This window comes from Panthera tigris, chromosome D4, assembly GCF_018350195.1.
Source record: "Panthera tigris isolate Pti1 chromosome D4, P.tigris_Pti1_mat1.1, whole genome shotgun sequence".
Classification (NCBI taxonomy): Eukaryota; Metazoa; Chordata; class Mammalia; order Carnivora; family Felidae; genus Panthera; species Panthera tigris.
The window spans coordinates 6,863,409-6,882,023 of record NC_056672.1 but is presented as its reverse complement, the minus strand read 5'-3'; the positions used below and the strand labels follow the sequence as shown (position 1 = coordinate 6,882,023).

At 42.7% G+C, this 18,615-nt stretch overlaps 2 protein-coding genes across 12 annotated transcripts in view; one reads left to right on the top strand and one right to left on the bottom strand.

The window, feature by feature from the left end:
• Positions 1 to 13,980, bottom strand: part of SPATA6L (spermatogenesis associated 6 like) — a 47,803-nt gene extending 33,823 nt beyond the window's left edge. For 2 of the 7 annotated variants that reach the window (XM_042964213.1, XM_042964210.1), the window contains exons 1-4: positions 13,764 to 13,979; positions 9,159 to 9,296; positions 6,467 to 6,515; positions 2,819 to 2,860 (exon numbers count right to left, since the gene is read on the bottom strand). In XM_042964213.1, coding sequence (XP_042820147.1) covers positions 2,819 to 2,860; positions 6,467 to 6,515; positions 9,159 to 9,296; positions 13,764 to 13,802 — 268 coding nt within the window. In that variant the 5' untranslated portion in view covers positions 13,803 to 13,979. Of the gene's footprint in view, positions 1 to 2,818; positions 2,861 to 6,466; positions 6,516 to 9,158; positions 9,297 to 13,097; positions 13,234 to 13,763 lie in introns of all 7 variants that reach the window. The other 5 variants (XM_042964212.1, XM_042964208.1, XM_007094161.2 and 2 more) reach the window with 5 other exon arrangements.
• Positions 9,555 to 13,265, top strand: PLPP6 (phospholipid phosphatase 6). Of its 5 annotated transcripts, none has more exons than XM_042964219.1 (2): positions 9,555 to 10,828; positions 11,271 to 13,265. In XM_042964219.1, exon 1 carries the CDS (start codon positions 9,622 to 9,624, stop codon positions 10,525 to 10,527), a length of 906 nt encoding a protein of 301 aa, XP_042820153.1. In that variant the 5' UTR covers positions 9,555 to 9,621; the 3' UTR covers positions 10,528 to 10,828; positions 11,271 to 13,265. The 5 variants fall into 5 exon arrangements, with proteins under 5 accessions (XP_042820153.1, XP_042820149.1, XP_042820152.1 ...); XM_042964215.1 differs by having other exon boundaries at positions 9,555 to 10,866; XM_042964218.1 differs by having other exon boundaries at positions 9,555 to 10,893.
• Positions 13,981 to 18,615: the final 4,635 nt, after the last annotated feature.

Genomic DNA, 18,615 nt, shown 5'->3' with positions numbered 1-18,615 from the left:
TATATACTTGGCAAACATGACTAATTCAAACATTAATATCCAGCATTAGCTAGGATATGGGCAATGGACCTGCTGTATACACACTGCTGAACACAGTAATAATGGAAGCTTGCTGACGATCGGTTTACTTTCAGGTTACAGATATGGATGGATGGTTTAGTCGAGTCCCCGCTTATCCATGGGGAATTATATACCAAGGCCCCCACAGCAGACAGCATTGAATCCTACATACACTACGTTTTTTTCCTATGATAAAGTTGAATGTATAAGTTAGGCATAGTTAGAGATTCACAACAATAACTAGTAATAAAATAGAATAATCAGAACAACACACTGTAATCTCTGGCGAAATATCTTTTTTTAAGTGTTTATTTGGGAGAAAGAGTGCAGGGGGAGAGAGAGAAAGGAGGACAGAGGATCCGAAGTGGGCTCTGAGCCATCAGCACGGAGCCCGATGTGGGGCTCGAACTCACAAACCATGAGATTGCGACCTGAGCCGAAGTCAGAGGCTTAACTGACTAAGCCATCCAGGAGCCCGGAGAAAAAAATAATTTTTATAAATATGTGAAAGACAAGGAAAACCTACATGTTCAACAATATCAATTTAAGGATAATTAGAATATTCTGGAAAAACACATAGCTATTGAAAAAAGACAAACTACAGACAACGTATAGTCAAAAAACCCCAAATATGATGTCCCTACTGTTTAGAGACTTTTAAGGACACATAAGTAAATTAATGGAATTCTTTATTACCATTAAAAAGAATGAGGTACCTCCAGGCTTTTAGAAATGACAACACAACAGTGATATTTGATGGGGGGAAGCCAATAAGAGAAGAAAATGTATGTGACACTATTATGTAGAAATTCCATATCTAGGTGTTCTGTCCACAGACAAATATCAAGAAACATGTTCACCAAATTATAAATAGAGGTTTTCTCATCATTTGGGAATGCTTTTTGCAGCAACTAAAAACCATAAAGCTATTTTCATCTCGGGAAGAGAAAAGGCAAAAACCCGTAACAGCAAAAATCAAAAAAGAATTCTAAATGTTTCTGAGTTTTAATGTTTATTTCTTTTTGAGAGAGAGAGAGAGTGAACAAGGGAAGGAGGGGCAAAGAGAGAGGGAGACACAGGATCCAAAGAAGTCTCCAGGCACCAAGCTGTCAGCACGGAGCCTGACGCGGGGCTCAAACTCATGAACCGTGAGATCATGACCTGAGCTGTAGTCAGACACTTAACCGACTGAGCCATCCAGGTGCCCCCTGAGTTTTAAATATTATCTCTCTCTCCCTCTCTCTCCCTCCCTCCCTCTCTCTCTCTCTCTCTCTCTCTCTCTCACACACACACACACACACACACACACACACACACACACGACTAAAATCACCAGGTAACCAGCCACACTGAGAAACCACGTAAGAGAACTGATGCCACCATGCAGAAGTTTAGCTCAGGTGCCCTGCCATTCAAGACACACAGGAAGCAGAGGCACCACAGAATGGTTTCCTCCTAAAGTCCCATGATTCTGGCAAGAACTGCTTCCATAAAAGGGTCAGATAGTAAATATTTTAGGCTTTGCAAGCCACGCGGTCGTAACTACTCAACTCCAGCATAAACAAAGTCAGCCACAGACAATAAATGAAGCATGGCCGTGTTCCAATAAAACTTTTTGGACGATGAAATGTGGATTTTATATAATTTTATATAATTTTCCCATCACGAAATACGCATGTTTTAAATTTTTTTTCCAACCCTTCAAAACGGCCAGAACCGAAGACAGTTTGGCAGTTCCTTAAAAAGTTAAACGTGGAGGTACCATATGATACAGAAACTCTACTCCTAGGTATGAACCCAAGAGAATTGAAAACATGTACTCACACAACAACTTGTACGTGAATGTTGATAGCAGTGTCGTTCATGATATTCAAAAAGTGGAAACAACTCAAACGTCCATCAACCAGGAAACAACTCAAACGTCCATGACCAACGAAGGGATAAACAAACTAGGCGTATCCATATAAAAGCACATTATGCATCCGGACAAGGAACAAAGTAACGATAACAGGCTACAACCTGGGTGAATCTTGAAAACATGCCAAATGGAAGAAGCCAGACACCAAAGGCTACATATTGTCTGGTTCCATTTACACTAAATGTCCAGAAGAGGCACAGCCATAGAGAAAGTAGACTAGTGGTGGCCAGGGCTGTGGGAAGAGGGAATAAAGGGTGACTATTAAGGACTACAGTGGTTTGGTTTTGTTTTTTTTCCAGATAATAAAAAGGTTTTGGAATAAGATGGTGGTGATGTTTGCAGAAATTTGTGAAGATACTTAAACAACTGAGTTGTACACTTGCAATGGAGAGGTTTATAGTATATGAATTAAATATCCAGTATATGAATCTCAATTTTTAAAAAAAATAGAAATTTAGCTCACGAGTCACACAAAACAAACTGCAGGCTGGACTGTACAGTTTACCAACCCCGTTCTGGCATCTAACACAGAAGATAGTTTTGGGTTCGCCAACAAAGCCGAAGGCAAAAACGTGAAAAAAACTGAGCCAAGCTTTTCTTATTTGGTGATAATTAAAGTTATGAAAAACTGGAAAGCCAAAGCACCTTTAAGTTATGCTTACTGCCACCAGACCCATAAAGTTACTTCTGTGAGAATTGATAAAATTCAACAGACTGGTCGGGGGGAAAGTGAGTGTTCTAGAAAGCACAACTTGTAAATACCAGTCCCCATTCTGTCGTGCCAAAATCCCTTCAAAATTAAAATAAACTGATTTAGAAATGCATTTATGGGCACATTACCTGGAGATACTAGCTGTATTAATTCAAACCTGGTTAGGAAGCCTAAAATAGAAAAAATGAGAGAGTTTTTCATAATTGCTAAATTCAAAACTGTCATAACATTCCATTTATAATAATAATAATAATAATAATAATGCCATATCAACAAGGATTCAGGTATTTCTGGACCCAGTAATCCAAGGGCATAGAGTGGGAGTAACTAAGTCATAAAAATAACATTTTGTGCCCTAAGAAGTATTGATGACATGGATGTAATATTTTGTCTTAAAAACGTACCCATAAATCACTGACATAAAAATCAGATTCTCATTTTAAAAATTCAAAATCCAACTCTTGTCCATCAACCTATACAAGTTTATCTTGCTTAAAACAGTATGCTCTCTGACAATATAAATGAAACATAAAATATAACATTTTTTATACTTCCCGAGCACAAAGTATATTTACAAATAGTGAGCCCATGTACAAAATCTATAAGGACAAGAGTAAAATTCAAATCTGAAAGTAACTTAAACATAAATGGTATAACAATAAAAAATCAATAAAGATAATTCCCCCAAATTATAGAAGTGAATACATTTTAAAATAGACAATAGGGGCGCCTGGGTGGCGCAGTCGGTTAAGCGTCCGACTTCAGCCAGGTCACGATCTCGCGGTCCGTGAGTTCGAGCCCCGCGTCAGGCTCTGGGCTGATGGCTCGGAGCCTGGAGCCTGTTTCCGATTCTGTGTCTCCCTCTCTCTCTGCCCCTCCCCCGTTCATGCTCTGTCTCTCTCTGTCCCAAAAATAAATAAAAAAAAAAAAACCAAAAAAAAAAAAACGTTAAAATAGACAATAATGGTGGCAATCATAGACGATTATAGTTACTAATCCATATTATATATTTGAAAGTTGCTAAGAGGGTAGGTCTTAAATGTTCTCACCACAAGAAAGAGATGGCAGTTACATGATGGGAGGAGTGTGTTAGCTCATGCTGTGGTTATCATTTTGCAATATCTAAGTGTATCAAATCCACATGTTGTATACCTTACACTTACATAATGTGATATGTCAATTATGTCTCAAAACAGCTAGAAGTCTGTATACAAGAAAAGTAAAATTCTCCCTCTGCAGACTTATGAAAAGCATGTGGATGTATGAGGACAGAATTTTAAATGCCAAGAAACTGACAGTTAAGGCAGTTTGTAATTTTAGGTTTTCCAAGTAGGACAATGGGAATGTTAAGCCCTCCATTTGTCTCAGGCTCTAAATCCCTTACGTTCAGTGAATTCTCACTATATCCCATGTTCATGGACTGGAAGACTCGATATTGTTCAGATGGAAACATTCCTCAAATTGATCTACAGGTTCAAGGCAACCCCCATCAACATCCTAGTTGGCTCCTTTGCAGAAACAGACAAGCTGATCCTAAAATTCACATGGAAATACAAGAGAATCCAAATAGCAAAAACTGCCTTGGAATGAAGAACTAAGGTGGAGGGCTCACATTTCCTGATTTCAAACCTTACTCACAAAGTTACAATAATCAAGACTGTGTGTTACAGGCATAATGATGGATATATGGATCCACAGAATACAATTGAGAATCCAAAAAAACCCCTCATATTTACAGTCAGTTGATTTTCAACAAATGTATCCGGACTATTCAATGGGGGGAAAATACTCTTATCAACAGATGAGACCAGGACAACTGGATACCCAGATGCAAAAGAATGAAGGTGGACCCCTACCTCATGCTATTTACAAAAATAAACTTAATAGGTGTCATAGGCTCAAATGTAAAAGCTAAAACTACAAAACTCTCAGAAGAAAACACAGACATAAATCTTTGTGACTTAAATTAGGTAATGGTTCCTTAGGTACGACATCAAAAGCTCAAGTAAAAAAAGAAAAACGAATAAAATAGAATTCATCAAAATTAAAAATTTTTGTGTTTCAAAGAACACTATCAAGAAAATGAAAAGATAATCCAAAGAATGGAAGAAAGTATCTATCATACATCTGCTTTGGGACTTGCATCTATAATATACAAAGAATTCAATATGTTACAAGTTCATAATATATTACAACTCAATAATAAAAAGTCAAATAACCCCATTAAAATATAAGCAAAAGCTCTGAACACACATTTCTCCAAATAACAGATACAAACAACCAGTAAGCACATGAAAAAATGCTCAAAATCATCAAAACCACAATGAGATTTCACTCATACCCACAAGAATGGCCACCGATCAACAGGACAAGTAACAAGTGTTGACCAGGATGTGGAGAGATGGATCCCTCACGCATTGCTGGTGGAATGTAATATGATACAGTTGCTTTGGTGAAGTTTCTCCAAAAATTAAAAAGAATTACCATACGACCCAACACTTCCACTCTGAGGTATAGACCCAAGAGAAATGGAAACACATGTCCACAAAAACACTTGTACACAAATATTCACAGCAACGTTGTTCATCATAGCCCAAACATGAAGAAAACCCAAATGTCCCTCAACCACTAAATGAATAAACAAAACGTGGCACAGCCATACCATGGAACGCTACTTCGCCACAGAAAGAAATGAAATACTGACACATGCTGTAGCAAAGATGAATCTTGAAAACATGCTAAGTGAAAGAAGCCAGTCACAAAGGACCACATATTATATAACTCCATTTATATGAAATATCCAGCATAAGCAAATCTATAGAGACAGAAATATTGGTTAGCAGTGCCCTAGGGCTAGGAGTGATAAGGAAGAATGGGTTTAGGGTTTCTTTCTATGGTGATAAAAATACCCTAAAATTAATTATGGTGATGGTTGCAAACTGGTACAGCCACTCTGGAAAAGAGTATGGAGTTTACTCAAAAACTTAAAAATAGAACTGCCCTACGACCCAGCAATTGCACTACGAGGTATTTATCCAAGGGATACAAGTATGCTGTTTCGAAGGGGCACATGCACCCCCGTGTTTATAGCAGCGCTATCGACAATAGCCAAAGTATGGAAATAGGCCAAATGTCCATTGATGGATGAGTGGATCAAAAAGAATGAAATCTTGCATTTGCAACCACGTGGATGGAACTGGAGGGTATGATGCTAAATGAAATTAGTCAGAGAAAGACAAGTATCATATGAGTACTTTAAGATACAAAACAGATGAACATAAGGGAATGGAAGCAAAAATATTATAAAAAACAGGAAGGGGGACAAAACGTTAGAAACTCTTAAATATGGAGAACAAACAGAGGGTTGCTGGAGGGGTTGTGGGGGGGGATGGGCTAAATGGGTTAGGGGCACTAAGGAATCTATTCCTGAAATCATTGTTGCACTATATGCTAACGAACTTAGATGTAAATTTAAATATTAATTAATTAATTAATTTTTAAAAATTATGATGGTCACATAACTGTATGAAGATACAAAAACCATTTAATTATAATATATAAACAAACAGAAGTGTACCATCAAATAAATCCCATCTCTATCTAGAAAAGGGTGTGTAATAGAATCAAAACCATGATTCAAATTTGACACAGTCTTGAATATAAGTATGGATCAAAATGGAAATATCACAATACAGAATTAGAATACAGAATTTTATATCTGCACACACAATTACATACACCCAATAGTTGTTCTGCTTTGTTTTAAGAGCACTTACTTTCTAAAATTTCTGCTACAGCCCCAGGATCTATTGCATTTTCAAATACCTGCAGGAAAAAAAAATGGTGAAAATAAATTTTCAAAGATTAATATATGCTTATAGAAACTGTAGGTTTTATCTTTCCAAACAATTAACACATGTCAATTCCAGCCATATAGTATTTTAAAATTCAACAGAAGTATCTTTAACGTGTACGCGGCTAAAAGTTCAACAAATGACTATAGAATGAGAATAAACACAATACCAAGTACAAGGAAAATCTGAGTTAGCTGACTCTACCCCATGCTCAAAATGTCATCAACTTGACCTAGTCTTATAGTTTGTGGCTAAAAGCACATCTGGCATCAACCTCAAAGAGTCTTGCTTGAATACCTAGAAAAACATTCTGCATACCACGGACACTCATTAAGTGATGTTAACTGAATAAACGACTCTAACAATTGGTTGTGCTAAACAGGAACCTCAGTACAAATTCTATGTGCAACACAAAAGAAAACCTACGCACCCTCCTACAGAACAAAATAACTAGAGAGAGGGAGAGCCTCATAAGTTTAAAGTATATCATGAAGCACAAGACAAACGTTGTGATATCTGCCTAGCGAATGCCAAATCTGCTTATTTTGTCCTTGAGCTAAAAGGGTCTGGGACAGGACTGAAATTGAAAGCACACCACGCCCGTCTCCCTAAACTCTGGAAGCCTGCATGAAACCAAAGTTTTCACCAGAGTTTGGTTTCAGGCATTAATGTTCTGATGTAAATGGTATTTAAACGTAAGCATGGTTAAAATCTGCTCTTGATCTAAAGCCAGGTCTGCTTTAACTACAAAAGTGGAGGCTATGCCCTGCAATCCGTTTTTGCCTTCCTGACCTAGATGTATCAGGGCAAATGTGGGTGAGGGTTTTTTTTCCCCCTAAAATATTTCAGTAATGGCATCCCTTCACTTCATCCATGTTTAAGGATTTTCTCAAGTATGACTCTGGGGAGTAAATGATCAACATGAACTGTTCAAACACAATGTCTCATACGTTCGTTATGAACAGTTTATTTATCCAATTGCTTTAGGGTGTTCAATTCTGGGTTACACAGAAGGTCCAGAGACGAGAAAATGATTTTGATACTTGCTGCACGCATTTGCAGCTGGAAAACAGAACAAACCCAAGAACACTAGAGCCGAATGGAGAAAGCTGGAATATGAACCCAAACTGCATGAGGGCAGTATTTCAGATTTTTAAAGAACCACATTTTATAAAAAGAAAAATGGCCCATGATACATGTTTGACCAGCAACCTTAAATGCACAGTTTTGCAAGAGAGCAGGAGAGGCATCTAGAGTATGTGTGAGTCTCTCCTTCCTTTTCTACACATCAGGGATGTTGGACTTGATGACCTCCAAGTTCATTTACAGAATTATCATTCTGTGCTTCTTTGACTTTGTACCCTTGGGTTTCTTATAAAAAGATTTCTAAAGTCTTCTACAGAAGCAAACTTGATAAAAAGGAAATTCTTAGGGGAAAACATAGACTGGATTTTCACCACTCACTTCCTACCACTGCTAATATCTAGTAGAAGTAGGTTGCTTTCGATTCTGACTGTATGTCCCAAGGTAATAGCCATTTATTCTTCTCCTCTCTTATCTAACCAGTTTGGTAGACTCTGTTTAAATAAACAAGCTGTAATGTACAAAAATATTATCTACAGCCCTAGCCTGTTGGAAAACCAACCCTCATCTCATCGCCCATTCTCAGTTCAAAACATGTCATTTTCTGGGCAGCACCATCCAGACCTTTAAAAGTGATAGGCTCCATGCTTCCGATTCTGTGTCTCCCTCTCTCTCTGACCCTCCCCCCATTCATGCTCTGTCTCTGTCTCAAAAATAAATAAACGTTAAAAAAAAAATTGAAGATAAAAGTGATAGGCTACACCCTGGAGCCCTTCCCGGATTTGTCCCCTCTCCCAAAGAAGCAGCTCAGTGATATCATTTTGAAGGGAAATCATTAGACTCATCAAGGTTAAAACTGATTTCACCTCCAAATTCCAAAACAAAAACTTCAAAGGACCGCCAATGAGTCACAGTAATGAACTTCATATTCTAAATTGAGGCGGGAAGCAGGTTGATAAATGTTCTATTAATATCATGTTCCTATTCGTAGGAATGAAACCCAGTCTTTATCACTGTAGCTAAATAAACCAGGTATGGCCTAAGAATACTCAGTAAATCTGAAGAGGCCTGTTTTGTTACAGGATTTCAGGTACAGGGTTTTACTAATTTGAATCTAGTTTTTGTTTTTTGTTTTTTTTTTTTTCATTATTTCTCTGAGTCTACCAATTTGTTTCTAAGGTCCATAATTCACTGATAATCCCTGTCATGAATGTAACGCAACTGCCTCTAACACCTCCAGGAACTTTGAGAAAATGCTCTCTCTGCTCCAGTTAGAAAAATGCCATGGGAGTTCCAAGAATAGAAAACATCGACCAGGGTATTTAGCACTAGGTTGACAGCACTTGGCTCAGACCTACAATGTAAAAGCTATTCCTCCAACTACGGTGTGCTGAGGCCGCTTCAAGTCATTTTTTAAAGAAAATGTACCAAGTAACTTTTTAAGAACCGCGTTCTTTATAGGAACCATTAGAGGATCTTCAGACAGCAACATCTACATTTCTCCGTTTAGCAATGAGAAAGTCAAGATCACCTTTTCAAACCTCATGCTCTGCTGAATCATAATAGGGAACACAGAGGGAAAGCAGTCTGTCTCCAGGTACTGATTCAGGAGGTACACCCCAAGGTACACATCTTGCTTGTCGGGAAGGAACACCCCTGGACAAGAAATCTTAAAAACAAAGAAGAAGAGAGTAGAGAACAGGGCTTGGTTCGTTTCGTGTTTCAAGTGGAGCTGCGTTCCCTAGGCTCGCACGGACGCGGTGGAATTCGCCGCCCCGCCATCTCCCACACCTCCGCCTTCCTTGCCCCGTCCCCCCCTTCCCCAAGTGGAAACGCCAGTCTCCTCCCACGTCTCCGCCAGGTGTCACAATCGTCCTCTCGCCGGCCCTTCTCCCCGCCCCCGCGGGGATGGCAATGCGGAAGCGGAAGAGGCTGCAGGGCCGGGAGCCGCTCGCTAGGCCGGTCGGGTCCTGGGGTCCGGGCCCCCCGCCGCGATGCCGAGCCCCCGCAGGAACGTGGACGCACGCCCGCTGGCCGCCTCCGCCTCGAGCAGCAGCAGCGGCCCCGGCAGCCCGGCCCACGGCGGCGGCGGCGGCGGCGGCGGCGGCGGCGGCGGCGGCAGGTTCGAGTTCCAGTCCCTGCTCAGCAGCCGCGCGCCGGGCTTGGACCCCACCTGCACCCGGCTCCGCGCGTCCGAGAGCCCGGTGCACCGCCGCGGCTCCTTCCCCCTGGCCGGGGCGGGCCCCTCGCAGGCGCCCCCGGCCCCGCTCCCCGAGGAGGACCGCATGGACCTGAACCCGTCGTTCCTGGGCATCGCCCTGCGCTCCCTGCTGGCCATCGACCTGTGGCTGTCCAAGAAGCTGGGAGTGTGCGCCGGGGAGAGCTCGTCCTGGGGTAGCATGCGGCCCCTTATGAAGCTGCTGGAGATCTCGGGCCACGGCATCCCCTGGCTGCTGGGGACCCTCTACTGCCTATCCAGGAGCGACAGCTGGGCCGGGCGCGAGGTGCTCATGAACCTGCTCTTTGCCCTGTTGTTGGACCTGCTGCTGGTGGCCCTGATCAAGGGGCTGGTCCGCAGGCGCCGCCCGGCCCACAACCAGATGGACATGTTCGTCACCCTCTCGGTAGACAAATACTCCTTCCCCTCGGGCCACGCCACCAGGGCCGCCCTGGTGTCCCGGTTCATCCTGAACCACTTGGTGCTGGCCATTCCGCTGAGGGTGCTCGTGGTACTATGGGCCTTCATCTTGGGCCTCTCCAGGGTCATGCTGGGGCGGCACAATGTCACCGACGTGGCTTTTGGCTTTTTTCTGGGCTACACGCAGTACAGCATCGTGGACTATTGCTGGCTTTCACCGCACAATGCCCCGGTCCTCTTCCTACTGTGGAGCCAACAGTGACACCATCTCATTCATCATGACACCAGGAGACCTGAAGGTTTCCACGTGTGACCATGCTGACAAAAACCAGCCGCACTCCTGCTCGGCCCTCTAAGGACATTTCAGGCTTCCTTTGAAATTTCAGGTGTCATTCCATCTTGATGGCTTGCTAGGCCGGAGAACGTGCTGGCCATTGGACCACAGCCATATTATGGAAAGCAAAAAAAAAAAAACAAAAAAAACCAAACCTCTCTATTACAACTCTCTATTTATTCAACAATTGTTTGTATCTCCAGAACAAATGCAAAGAAAACAAGCTGGGGTGATTATAATACTGCTGTTTTTTAAAAGTTGACATCGGTAAATTTTGTGTTTTGTAGTTATCCTGTAAGTCAACGTATCACCTGTAAAGTGAACTTGGGGGAAAAAAGCAAAACATGGTCTGCATTCTGTAAATGTACATGCAGATGAGCCACCTACTAAGCCTGGTTCTTCTCCTGAGGTAGACTGTAGACAGTAGTTTAAGAGTCTAAAGCATGGGTTTTTCTCGCTGATTCCCTGAAAATCTGTTGCCATAGTGTCTTCTTAATCCCGATTTTCTTGATAAGCTTATTTTGTTTATTGTCTCTTCCCTCTTTGTGGATTGGGTAGCGAGAAGAGAGATTATAGTATATATCTTTCTTTCCTTTCCTCTACCTTCTCAAAAATTCTTTAAATAGATATATATCTCCCAGTACTCTCTCATGTTATCTTTTTGCATTCAGAGAACAAGCCAAGAACTTCCTTGAAGAAGCAGCACTTAATGTAGATATGGGCATATCTACAGTGCCAGTGGAGAAAGACTGGGACCATGACCAAATGTGTGATTCTATTGACAACAAATAGCGTGGCATGACAGAGGGCAGAAATCCCATTGAGGACGTCAGGAACTAAGAGTCTGGGGTGAGCTTACCACACGTGATGGCAGGGGGCCAGTATGGCAGGAGATGGGACTGTGCTGCCCACTATCTCTACTGACAAAGAATGATGCTTCTCTACGTAGGTAATAAAATAGGAAAATGACTTGATTCTTTGCAGTGCAAGGGCATAAGCTTTCTCATATGTACCACAGGGATGACCCTGTATACTACGGTTTTTCGTACAGAATCCCATTTCCCTGTGCACAGCACACTTTAGGTAACAGTATTCAACTTGAAACTCATCAGGGGAACCCACTGCTATACCAGGCTCAAGGTATAACTAACTCCTAAATTTGCCTTTATGGTGACCTTTACATTTAGATCGGTTTATCCATGGTGCCTCCCCAAATCACAAGACCAAAGACCACCAAACGCAGGATGGACTCTGCTCATTATTCTTTGACCAGGAAAGACCACAAAACGGGATGTGCTTTAAATGCTCCCTGAAAGTTCTCCCTGAAAAATGAGAACCTTTAAATTACCCGTGGAACCGGTGTTTTCAGAGAATGAGGAATTATTTTGACATTTATAAAGAGAAAGGATTATGGCCTTTGATCTGCCACATAGAGGTGAACACTAGAATCTGGAGAATAGCGTGACAAGTAGGTTCTGATTGGGTGGAAGTGTGAACCTCCTGAGCGTGAGAGGCACACTGAAAGAGGAACTCCTCAAAGTAAAATAAAGTCATTTGCATCCCCACAACATCTTCCAACGTGGACTACCTCTTCTCTCGCTGAATCAGCCCAACTGTAAAGCTCTAAGTGGTCTGCTTAATTGTTTAGCCTTAGAGAGATCTTTGTTTTAATCCAGCAATATTCGGGCCAGCTATTTTTGGAAGCAATGACATTTATTGCCTTTGCAGTGTTCACAAGTCTGAATATTGGGGGCTCAACACTAGGCTTCTCTTCTGGTCCCTGGAATCCCACATCTTAGTTGTCCAGACCTGACTTTGCAGGCTGTTAAAGCACAGATCAATTCAGCTGATGTTTCTGAAGCACTCTAAGTACTGTAGACTAGAAAACTGATTTTACTGTAATCGTGCACTGAGGCATGCTTTTTAAAACTTAAAATAAAATAAACCAATAATGTTTGAATGGAGCGAGATGCAAACTGGTTTAATCTTTGCCTTGATGAGCAGGAAGACTGATTTATCACTCAGCTCCTCAAGAATTCCTTCCTCTTACTGCAGAATTTTGAGACTTGGCATTTGATGGAGCACAACTGATAGAGTCTGGTCCTATTTGCTGTTAGCAAAATGGGACAAATCCAGGAAATTTTTATCTTTCAGAACTGCATGTCTGATGAAAGCACAGCACGTGTCACTTGTACGGAGGCTGACAGATCTTCCATGGCCGTAACCCGTCGGCATTTCGCTTGTACTCACGGCCAGTAGAGACGCCCCTACAGCTGACAGGCAAAGCTGTATGACAGTCTGTCACCAACTACAGATGGAAGGATTGGAAAATATAAGCTGAATTAAAAGAAATGCCTGATCCCAAACAGGAACAATGCAGTCACTCTGCCACAAGCACCTCACTTGAGCAGGATTCAGTGGACAATCATAAAACAAGTGTTGGTTGATTGACTTCCCTTTTGGAATTAGCAAGCCAGAGCCATCTCTAGGGGAAATACCTTAGAATATATTCAATTGGTTCATAGAGGTGGCAAATTATCAGGAAGTCATTGGGCTTCATGGAATTAAACTCTTCCCTTGTTATTTAAAGGAGGGTGTTGTTGTTTTCTTTTAATTCTTTCACAAATCTTTATCCTGGAAAAAAATAAAATTCTTCTTGGACTTAATGCAAGGCTATTATTATTATTATTTTTTTTTTTTTTTAATTTCAGAGAGTGCACTCAAGTAGGGGAGAGGGGTAGAGGGAGAAAGAGAATCTGAAGCAGGCTCCTCGCTGAGCACAGAGCCTATGAGGGACTCCATCCCATGACCCTGGGATCATGACCTCGGTGGAAATCAAAAGTCAGACACAATCAACTGAGCCACCCAGGCGCCCCCATTATTTTAAAGTAACAGAAAAATTTAGGATAAAGCTAACAAGTCGTTGGGGCTTGTTAGCCCCAACGTGGGGGAGTTGGAAGGGGTTGGGCTGAATTAAGAGTTAAGAAATCAGGAAAGACCAATGTAGAGGATCTTAAGGACTGAGAGGTATGATCTGTCCCCAAAGACAATGATGTGTGTGGTGAGGTGGGTAGGAGGTGGTGAAAATGATCAAGACCATTTAGGAACCCTGGGCAGAGAGTGTGATTTGGGGCAAGGAATGGAGGTCGGTCGACTTCTCTTACCGCCCGGATCTGGAGTTCCACCACCACCTCCAGAGGCATGGTCCCCTGTGTGGGCGAAAAGCACTGGAATGAAAAGATCCTTTTGTGCTCAGCCCTGGGCCAATTTTTCTTGGTTTAGCTCAATCCCTAGGGCAAAGGTTCCCAGCAGCTTCCCCAGGCCCTTTATCCCCTGGTCTCGCCATCCGTCCCCCCGCCCTCCGCCCCAGCTCAGGTCCCTCCCACCGGGATGGGTCTCACACTGCGCGAGCTGGAGCCAAGGCTTCCAGAAGGCGGAAGCGTCGCGTTGCCATGAACGCTCAAACTCGCAACCTTCCACCTGGAACGCGCCAGCGAGGCTCTGCGCAGGCGTGCGCGCCCCCGGCTGCCCCACTGGGAGCGCGGCGCGCTCCCGAAGTGGGCTTCCCAGGCTGTGCGCAGGCGGGAGAGCCCCAGCAGGTGCAGGCTTGGCGGCTGGATCCTGAGCTGCTGAAAAAGCTCCAGTTTCCCTTCCCCCAACCCTCTCCATCACCTCTCTTTATGGCCCCCATTGCTATGTTAAAATGTTCACAGAGTCCATTCTGAAAGGGGAATATGATCATGAGCTCCGTTATCATTTAAGTGCTACCCGCTTTTAGTAGCTGTAAGACCGCCAAGCCCCAGAATTTAACAGTTCAATTAATATAATAGCCTGTCCCTAAAGGTACTCTCTTGCTTACGAAATGTTATGTCCTTATGTTTGGTTTGGAAAACATGGCCCCCTTCAATAACAAGAAATTAACATGTTGCTTATTGGAAATACAAGGATAATTCCGAAAGAGATTTAAACGTTTGGTTTCCACGTTAGCCACAGTAGAAATATTTGTCAGTCTCTCTTTTCTGGCGTCTACTTAACCGGGAGCAAGCAGGGAGTTACATTATCTCCCAGTGGGTAGTTACGGTGGTTGCCAAAGGCAGGGCCACACTGTAAAAACCATCAGAGGGGACAGGCAGAGAAAAAGTTTTTCACCAGTACGGTGCACTGTATTTAACAGACAAAAAGACAGGAAAGGAGGCGGGAGTGCTGCTTCTAGCCAATCTGAAAAATCTGGGAGGGCCAGTGCTGTCTCTGGAAAGAAATCTTAAATTGTGATGAGTCATTTATTACTAAACTTTTGGAGATTTATGCCACTGCAGAAATCCAAGTGCACAAAGATGTTCTGTGACAAGAATTAGGCATTCTTTGGGAACCGGAGTTCCTTTCCCAGCAACAGAAAGACTCAGTATGATGAAGGAAGGTATATTATGTCCTTATCCAATCTTTGTTGCTCTGTCTGTCTGCATACCGAGAGAAACACAGGTGCGTGCTTGGCCCCCTGCAACATCCGGAGAACTGATTTGTTGACTCACGACAGCGTGCCGGCACCCAGACCAGAGCGGGGATATACAGGATATACAGGAACATATGCAGGGATATACAGGGACATGAACTGTGTTGACCCTCACGGGTAAGTTACCACCACCAATGCTAAGTCATCATGGAGAGAAACAACCAAAACAGATGAATAAATAAGATGGATAGATGAATAAGTGAGATGAACTAAATAGATGAATAAATGAGTGGGCAGGGACACAATGGAAGGGAGGAATCGATCTTTCTTGAGAACGTGCAAAGTGCTAGGCACATTGCATATGCTAATTCATTTCATCTCCACATTAACTCTTGGAGGAAGAGATTCTCCGTTTGACAGATGCGGGATCTGAGACCAAACAGCCTTTTCCCCAAGGTCACACGGCTAAAGGGAAACAGCCACACTTGAATCCAGGTGTGCCCTACCACATCACTGCCCCTGTGGCATAGAAATCCTATTGATTTCTACAGACACACTGCCCCATCCTGTGTTCTTCCTAGTCTTAATCAGACTCTCCTTGCTTGGCTCCTAGAATACAGCCCTTTTCTGGTTTCCCTTCAACTCTCTGGCCACTCTTTCTCTCTGTTCATCTTCCTCTACCTGGCTATGCAGTGTTTCCAGGTCCTTTCCTTTACATAATCTGTGCCTTTTACCTAGGGTGGCATACAATATAGGTATGGATAAAAACATGTATGCAGATTTACATATCACACCCAGGCCTCCTGATGAGGAGGCATCTCACTACTTTTATATTTATATTTATATTTATATTTATATTTCTCCTCTTTGTAGCAGCTGCCACAATAGCAGTTTCACATTTGTTCCTGTGATTGTTATTTTTCTCTATAAACTACGCGCTTTGCCTGGCTAAGAGTTTGTATTCGAAATACCTAGCTTAGCAGATGCTCAATAAATAGCTTTGAAGCGATGTTAAATGCAGAGCTGATCAAGGCAGTCTGTAGGGTTCAACGTACGTGGGAAAGGGGGTTCCCACTTGTTGGAGGAGGTCATCAAGAGGACGTGACCACTGGTTGACCCACAGGCGGGACCAAGGCAACTGGAAGTTCTGCACCCCCCCCCCACCTCCACTGTGCTTGGAATGTACATTCTACCCACCATTCCCTCAGTGGGAGTTATTTCAAGAACACAGGCCTTGAGAGAGCAAAATGCTGTTGAGACCATCTGGATCGTAAATGTGTCTGAATCCAGTTCTAGCTTCTAAATAAACTTCTAGTTTCTGGTGGGTGGGTGCAGATATCTACTCATCTGGTGGCCGCCTAAGACAAACCTCCTGTGTAAGTTCCCTTGCTTATTAAAACTGCCACCTACTCATCTTGAGTGGCCTGCCTCTTCCTTCAGTCTCTCACTGTCCTCCACAACTAGGAGCCAATTTCAGATATCACCCAGGGAAGCTCTGAGTTTGGGAACCAACACCACATCAGGGCAGACTAAATGGCACTTTGTAGCTAGCACTTTTTTTTTTAATTTTTCTTTATTTTTGAAAGCGGGATGGGTGGGGAGGTACAGTGAGAGCAGGGGAGGGGCAGAAAGAGAGGGAGACACAGAATCTGAAGCAGGCTCCCGGCTCTGAGCTGCCAGTACAGAACCCGACCTGGGGCTCGAACTCATGAACTGCGAGATCATGTCCTGAACCAAAGTTGAACTGTGAGATCATAACCGATTGAGTCACCCAAGTGCCTCCTTTGTAAGCTAGCACTTTGCAGGTTCTCAATAAAGATTGATTCCTCCCTTTTACTATGCTAGCTACTTCTGCTACTCTGCCGTGGAGGCTTACCAACTGAGTTGATAAGGAATATTTATACTCTGTTAATTTTCCCCACCGTGGTCACCTGAGCTACCATGGAGATGTAGAAGTTTCTATCATACATAGTGCCTTTGGCCCATCTTGCAGAGTAGTTCATCATCGAGACTGCCACCTTGGTGGCAGAAAACAAATCCCACTGAACAACTTCTATTCCCACAGTGTTTCTGCACTGCAGGCTGGTCAACAGTGATATCAGCACTGCAGAAATAACACATCAGCACATCCTGCTCACATCCTGGCCACTGCAAAAAAACAAAAAACAAAAAAAAAACAGGCACATGTCCCAAATGGGAAATTTCCAAAGAGTTAATTAGCAAAGAACAAAGGTGTAACAGTCAGACAATTATGGTTGCGAATTTTCCATTTAACTAAACACATGAATCTAAATCGTTTACACTAAATCGTAAACATTCCTCAAATAACGTAGAAAGGAATAGTCATATGGAGAAGGGAACTATGTATAAAAAAAGAAGGCTCTAATCTTATGGATGTTGGTAGGAGTGTAAATATATCTTATGCATTACTTTTCTACACCTATTGTAACAAATAACCACAAACTTAATGACTTAAAACAAGACAAATTTATTATTTGTTATTATTAGTTTTGTGGGTCAGAAATCCAACACAGATCTCACAGGGCTAAAAGCAAAGCTAAAAAAGCAGGGCTGCGTTCCTTGCCTTTTTCGTTTCCTTGTTTTTCCAGCTTCTGGGGTCACCTGCATTCGTTGGCTCCTAGCTCCCATCCTCCATCTTCAAAGCCAGCAAATTTGAGCTAATCCTTCCCACACTGCCACCTCTCTGGTTCTCTCCTCCACTTTTAGGGATCTTTGTGATGACTCTGGGCCCATCCAGATAACCCAGAGTAATTTTCCTATCTTTTTTTTCATGTTAATTTATTTATTTTGAGAGAGAGAGAGAGACAGAGCATGAGCAGGGGAGGGGCAGAGGGAGAGAGAGAGAGAGAGAGAGAGAGAGAGAGAGAGAATCCCAAGTAGGCTCCATGCTGTTAGCACAGAGCCTGATGAACAGCTCAATCCCACAAACCATGAGATCATGACCTGAGCCAAAATCAAGGGCCAGATGCTCAACCAGCTGAGCCACCCAGAGGCCCCGATAATTTCCCTATTTTAAGATCTTGATTAGCCCCCCCAAGTAGGCTCCATGCTGTTAGCACAGAGCCTGATGAACAGCTCAATCCCACAAACCATGAGATCATGACCTGAGCCAAAATCAAGGGCCAGATGCTCAACCAGCTGAGCCACCCAGAGGCCCCGATAATTTCCCTATTTTAAGATCTTGATTAGCAACCTTAATTCCATCTGTAATGTTAATTCCCATTTGCCATGGAAAGTAACATATTCATAGGTTCCAGGAAATAAGATGTGGATATCTTTGGGGACTATTATTCTGCCTACCATGTATAACCTCTCTGGAGAGCAGTTTGTTAATGTCTATCAAAATTTTTCATTCAACTCAGCAATTCTACTGCTAGGAATGGGTGTGTATGGATATACTTCCACACATACACAAAAATACATGCTGCAGCATTATTTGCAGTTTTGAAAAAAAGATACTGGGAGTGCCTGGGTGGCTCAATTGGTTGAGCATCCAACTCTTGATTTCAGCTCAGGGCATGATCCCAGGGTCGTGAGATCAAGCC